Raw genomic sequence first — 5904 nt, 5'->3', positions numbered from 1 at the left:
ACCACCACCTTCTGAGTATGACCTTTGAGCCAATCTGCAATCCATCTGACTGTGTAGGCATCAATGCCACATAGTTTTTTTTAATGAGGATGGGGTGGGAGACGGTGTCAAAGGCCTTACTGAAGTCTAGAAAGTATTGCAAGCAGTCTGTATAAGTGCATGCAATCATTCCATCCCAAGTGCAGGCATTTGTATTTGTCCTTGTGAATTTCATCTGATTGACTGCAGGCAAGTTTCCTATCTATCCATATCATTCTGGATCTTAGCCCTACCTTCCAAAGCATCTGCAACTCCACCCAACTTGGTGTCACATGCAAATTTGCTAAGTGTGCACTCAATCCCACCATCCACATTATTAATGAAGATGCTGAATACTATTGGGCCTGGGACGGACCCAGGTAGACAGTACTTTCGTCAGGTATGTAGTTCCTTAGCTTTCTAATAAAAATATCATGGGAGACAGTGTCAAAAGCCTAGCTTTTTCAAAGTCAAGGTATATCACATCCACTGCTCTCCCCAATCCACAGACCTGTCACCTTACCATAGAAGGAAATCAGGTTGGTCAGACATGTTCTGCTCTTGGTAAATTCATGATGGCTATTCCTGATCACCTTGTTAAAGTGTTCCTGGAGCACATGTATAGGTGTCCTATATTTGCCCTTTTTCCGTCATCCATGACCTCACTTGGCTTCCATGAATTCTCAACAAGGATAGCTAATGGCTCTGAAATTACAAAATTACCTCAGCAATTTTTTCTGTACCCTCTTGTGCATCCCATCGGGCCCTGCTGACTTGAAAGCATCTACCTTCTCCAAGTAAACTCTAACCTGTTCTTCCACTTCCTAGGCTGTTTGTCTTCTTCCCTATCTTTGCTGCCAGCTGCACTCATCATCTAGTAGCTTCCCCTGTTTGTGAGGACTGAAGCAAAAAGGCATTAAATACTTCAGCTTTCTCTGCATTAGTCTTCTGTATCCCATAAGGTGGGGGCAGAGGGAGGGCAGTCAAAGATATGGTTCATTGGCTGGACACAGTCTATGAAGCCGCATCACCCAATCCCCAGTTTTACCCTAGATCTGATTTGGCCTATGCAGTACAAGATGGACTGGCCTCACATGTCGGGCTTTGGGAAAGTGCTTCAAAGAGTGCCCACTCCAGGATCCATGCTACATACAACACTTTGCCCCAGCCTGTCTAGAACTCTGCCTCATGGGCCTTCTGTTTCAGGATCTGTGCTGCACACAGCATCCCACTACCCCCAGCTGGTCCAAGATAAACACTGCATGCAGTACCCACTGCAGCCAGACCATGCCCTGTGCTGCAAACAGCACCTGCAGTCACCACATGCAACATGGGGCCTGGACCAGCTAGAATGGGGTGCTGTGTGCAGTGAAGTTCCTGGAATGGGGGGGGGGCACTGCATGCAGGGTGTGCTGAATCTGGCATGGGGTTTATAAGGGTCTGTGGGGACAATCTAACATTCCTCATCCAACATGCAGGGCCAGATGAGTTTGATACCATAAGGGACTTATGATTTCTTTGGTCCTCCTTCTACTTTTGATATATTTGTAGAATGCCTTTTTAGGACTTTTTCCATCCCTTGCCAGCTGCATTTCAAATAGTGCCTTGTCCTTCCTAATTTTCTCCCTGAATACCATGCAATACTTTATACTCTTCCCTAGTACTATGACTATGTTTCCACTTTTTATAGGATTACTTTTTGAGTTTCAACTAGTTGAAGAGACTGCAGTCTAGCCAAGTTGGTCTGCTGTTGCACTTCCCATTCTTCTGGTATATTTGGGTACCTTGCTTCTATCCCCTTAATATGGCCTCCTTAAAGTACAACCAGATTTCCTGGGCTGCTTTTCACCTCAGACTTGCCTCTAAGATAATCTTCCAGTTTACTAAGATGCCATTCCTTCCCAAGCTTATTTATTTTCTCTTGTTGGACATCTTTCCCTTACCAATACTTTCCAATGTGAACAAGTAAATTCAACAATATACTAGAAATGGGTTGATTTATAGTATATATACACTATATACTCTCTCATAGTTTGTAGTCATTTTCTCCTTTTAGATTAAGAGACTATAAGACTACTTCCTATGGTTGTAAGGACAGGACTAGGAACAATAAACTCCAAGTACAGCACAGGAAATATAGGCTGGAGAATTTCTCACTGTGGTCAAGTGTTGAAGCAGGCTATCTAGACAGTTTTGTGGAATTTCCATCCTTGGAAGTTTTCAAGAGCAGGTTAGACAGACACTTGGCTAGGATGGTTTAGTTAGGTATGGAAAGGCAACAAGCCTTGATCAGGGGCCAAAACTAGATGGCCTCCTGAGGTCTTTTCCAGCCCTAGTTTTCTATGAATCTAGACTGCTGCTGAATATCTATAGGAGGCAAAAAAGATTTTAAAGTTACCTTCTTTAAGCTCCTCTGAAGATTCAGATACATGTAATAAAACAGATGAAAAATTAAGCAAAAGTACAAGTGTAGGTGGTCAAACTGGTCTAATATGGCACGACATTTGTTTCAGTTTGAATAAAGACTATGAAATACACAAAGCATGTACCAAGTGTGTGTGTGAACCTACAGCCCTGTAGCAAGACAGTGCTGGGAGCTGCCTGCTGCCAAGGCAGGCTCTGCTACAGGAGCCTGGCTGGGGACTATGTCCCCCTGCCCAGGCAGCAGAAAGCTCCAAGCCTCCTGCTCTGAGATCACGATCAGGGAGTGGGGGCTTGGAGATCCTTATCTCCCAGCCCACACTCCACCATTGCAATTGGGGAGCGGGGCACTGAGAGACATTTATCTCCCCCTGCCCCTCCCCTGTAGGTCTTTCCAAGCTCCATGCCCCTGATGAGGGAGCCAGGGCCAGGAGCTCCCTGTTGCCAGGGCAGGAGAATATTTTCTCCGTCCCAGCGACACACAGCCCCCCAGGGCCCAGTGCTCACTGCCAGCCCCTGGGCTAGCACACAGGGGAGCCTGGAGTTCCCCCCGGTGGCAGCAGGGGCCACTGCAGGGATGGAGGGAACTGGAGTCAATTTGATCCCTAATTTCTTCATGTGTAGACACCATCCTAAAAACTCTTACTCCAGAGTAGTTTACTGCACAGTTTACTGCTGCATGTAGATGCACCCACTGCGACTAAGCCCTAATTACACCTATGTAATCCCATTATTCCCTCTGACACTGATGTTGAGCTTTTGCTTTCAAGATTTGTGTGTGCTAATTCATTACTATTCATGTCTCCCTGCCCCAGCAGCAGGGACCTTCAAGCCCCCAGCTGCCAGAATGCAATCAGGGAGCGGGGGCTGGGAGATCCTTATCTCCATGAACCTTGATGCACAAGGTGGCTGAGCTCTCTCTTCCTTCTTTACAGAGGTAACACGAACAAACATTTTTGTTGCTAAAGTTACAAGGTAGGTCTCTAAATAAACTCAGAACAAAAGGTCTACTGAAGGTGGTGGTAACACTTTACAAAGCTAATAATAAATGCAAGTAAAACACTTGCTTGCCTGTTAATCTTTTTGGCAGTAAAGATAAGGGGAATTAGAATTAGGTGGGAAACATTTTACTTACCAGACTCAAATATTTCTTCATCTTTTAAGTCATCCAGAAAGTAAACACAGCATAGGTTTAATTTCAGTACTATTACTATTTAAGGTAACTTGAAGGTAACACAAGAATTTTTTTCCTTTTAACAGCACAGGAACCACATTAAGTTGTTAAGCTCCTAACCCCTACACTTACTTTCACCCCTTCCTTCTAGGGGAATTAGAAATAAGCTTGAACTACAGAGTGAAGATCTTAAACCAAAACCATCAAATCTGAAGATGTTTGTACCAAGTATTTTAATTTTCCTCATCCCTACTTTCAATATAGTGATTCAGCTTGTAGTACCATACATAAGGTCACATACAAGGTTATGTTCCAGACATTAAAATAATGCAATTAAAAGTAATGACTGGATCATAATCACCAACTCAAGCTCTCTGCATTAAGAATTAAGGAAACAGGCCCTGAGCAATGTAGAAACATAAGAATTGCTAGACCTAACTTTAGGTCTCTAAGGGCACATCTATATGTTGCTATATGGTGACATTGCTATGGCACCAAGCATTAGTATTTCTTTTTGAAGTACTGAAGCACGGTGCAGTACAGGTGGGTACTGTGCTGTACGCATGGCGCACAGGTAAATTTCACTGCTATGCCACCATAGTGGCACGCTATACCTGGGGAGCATGCCACAACGACGACATAGCTGGCAATCACGTGTAGACATGTAATTGCTACATCACTGTAGCATGCCATATGGTGACACAGCATGTCACTACATTGCTGTAGGGCAACATGTAGATGCACCTTAAGAGAAGCTGGAACTCATTGCTACTGATGGTAGCACAAGAAGTCCAGTAGTAAGTAGTATGAGATGAGCAGTCTCTAAGAAAATGTCTGCTTAACTTCCAGTTAGTAAATTGGTGTAAGCCCTAAAGCTCGTACCCTTTCCAAAACTGTCTTTTCATCATTAATTCAACACTGGATAGACTGGTTATCAATATATAAACTTCTAACCCTTTTTGGCTCTTGATAAACTCCTCAATTCTTTGGACAATGATTTTTACAAACTCTATAAAACCACAGTAACTTGAATATTTCAGATATAGTGAGCCAAAAGTCAGATGGGTTGCAGCCCTTAGATTTATAATCTGCACAGTCAATTGGCTGGATTTCATTCAATGGTATATTTTAGAATAGCCATTATTTTCATAACACCTTATTTACAAGCAGAGATCCACTATAACCAGAATGATAACCTATTCATTACAATACATTGAGATAGTTTGGGGCTTTTGCTTCCGTTTTTTACTTAATTAAAAACAGAATTTCTCTCTTGGATGACTATGAGGTAGATTCATTCTGTCCAAGAAACACTAATTGACTTTGTCTAGTTGTTATATTGCAGCAAACAGAAAAAAATCCTCTCAAATTAAATCAGTTACCTGTTTCTACACACTTCTCATCAATTTGCATGTCATCTTCTGCTGATGATCACAGGAAAAAAGAAAAGAAGAAAAGACGCTGTCCTTGAGTTCAGAATGCACTAAAAAACGCTTGTAGATTCAGGACTGAACTCAAGTCAAAGAAAATTAATCCTCCTTGAAATGCAAACAAGGTTAAAATATTCCCCAATGTTTTAGAGTGTTCCTCCAATGTACCATACTTTCTCTTCAGTTAGGGAGAGGAAAATGATTTCTTATACCAATGCTCAAAAGGGTTCCCAGCTGGGAAGCAGACACGAGCTGTTTGCTTGCAATGAGAGAGGTATTTCATGTGAATTTTGTATTCTTACTGTAACAGGGAAACCTAACCCTGTTACTAAGAGACAGGGTGGTCCCTTTAAGTTCAGAACCTTCCAGTCACAGCCGGCCAGTCAAGCAGGGGTTAAGGCTCAAGCCCTGCCAGCCAGTCAGGTGACAGGAAGAGGAAGGCCAGGACCCTACAAATGGCAAGTGGAGAAGACCAGAGGGGCAGCAGGGAGGCAGACTCCCAATGACCATGGTGCTGCAGCTGCAGTCTCTGTTGGAAGATTACACCATGCCCCAAGCCATCCTCATGATCATCTGAAGTAAGCAGGCATGTTGCCTCTCTTGTTTCTATATTATCATTTTTTCCATTATATGGCCTTAGAAGCCTATGTTTTGTGTTGAATGTTAAGACTTGTGGTTTGGGTGAGGCTATTTGGGGAAGGAGGCGGCATCATTGGGGACCAGCTGCAGTGTGGGGACCCTAGCACCAGAGAGGGTACAGTATTTGGGGGTGAGCAGACCCCAGCACCACAGAGGATGCAGAAGCCTGAGTGAGGTTTTTTTGTTGGGGGTGTTTTTTTTTTTTTGTTTAGAGCTAGAGCC

At 43.4% G+C, this 5904-nt stretch overlaps 1 protein-coding gene across 1 annotated transcript in view; it reads right to left on the bottom strand.

Moving 5' to 3' along the window:
• Window positions 1-5904, bottom strand: part of MPP4 (membrane palmitoylated protein 4) — a 75147-nt gene that overhangs the window by 30524 nt on the left and 38719 nt on the right. Inside the window, 3 exon segments of the mRNA XM_019522913.1 lie at window positions 2417-2431; window positions 3575-3595; window positions 4996-5037. Of these exon segments, the coding sequence (XP_019378458.1) occupies window positions 2417-2431; window positions 3575-3595; window positions 4996-5037 (78 nt within the window).

The sequence above is a fragment of the Gavialis gangeticus genome, unplaced genomic scaffold (genome assembly GCF_001723915.1).
Source record: "Gavialis gangeticus isolate Ggan-Ray unplaced genomic scaffold, GavGan_comp1, whole genome shotgun sequence".
Taxonomy (NCBI): Eukaryota; Metazoa; Chordata; order Crocodylia; family Gavialidae; genus Gavialis; species Gavialis gangeticus.
The sequence above is the reverse complement of the archived record's forward strand: the minus strand, read 5'-3'. Positions and strand labels throughout refer to the sequence as shown.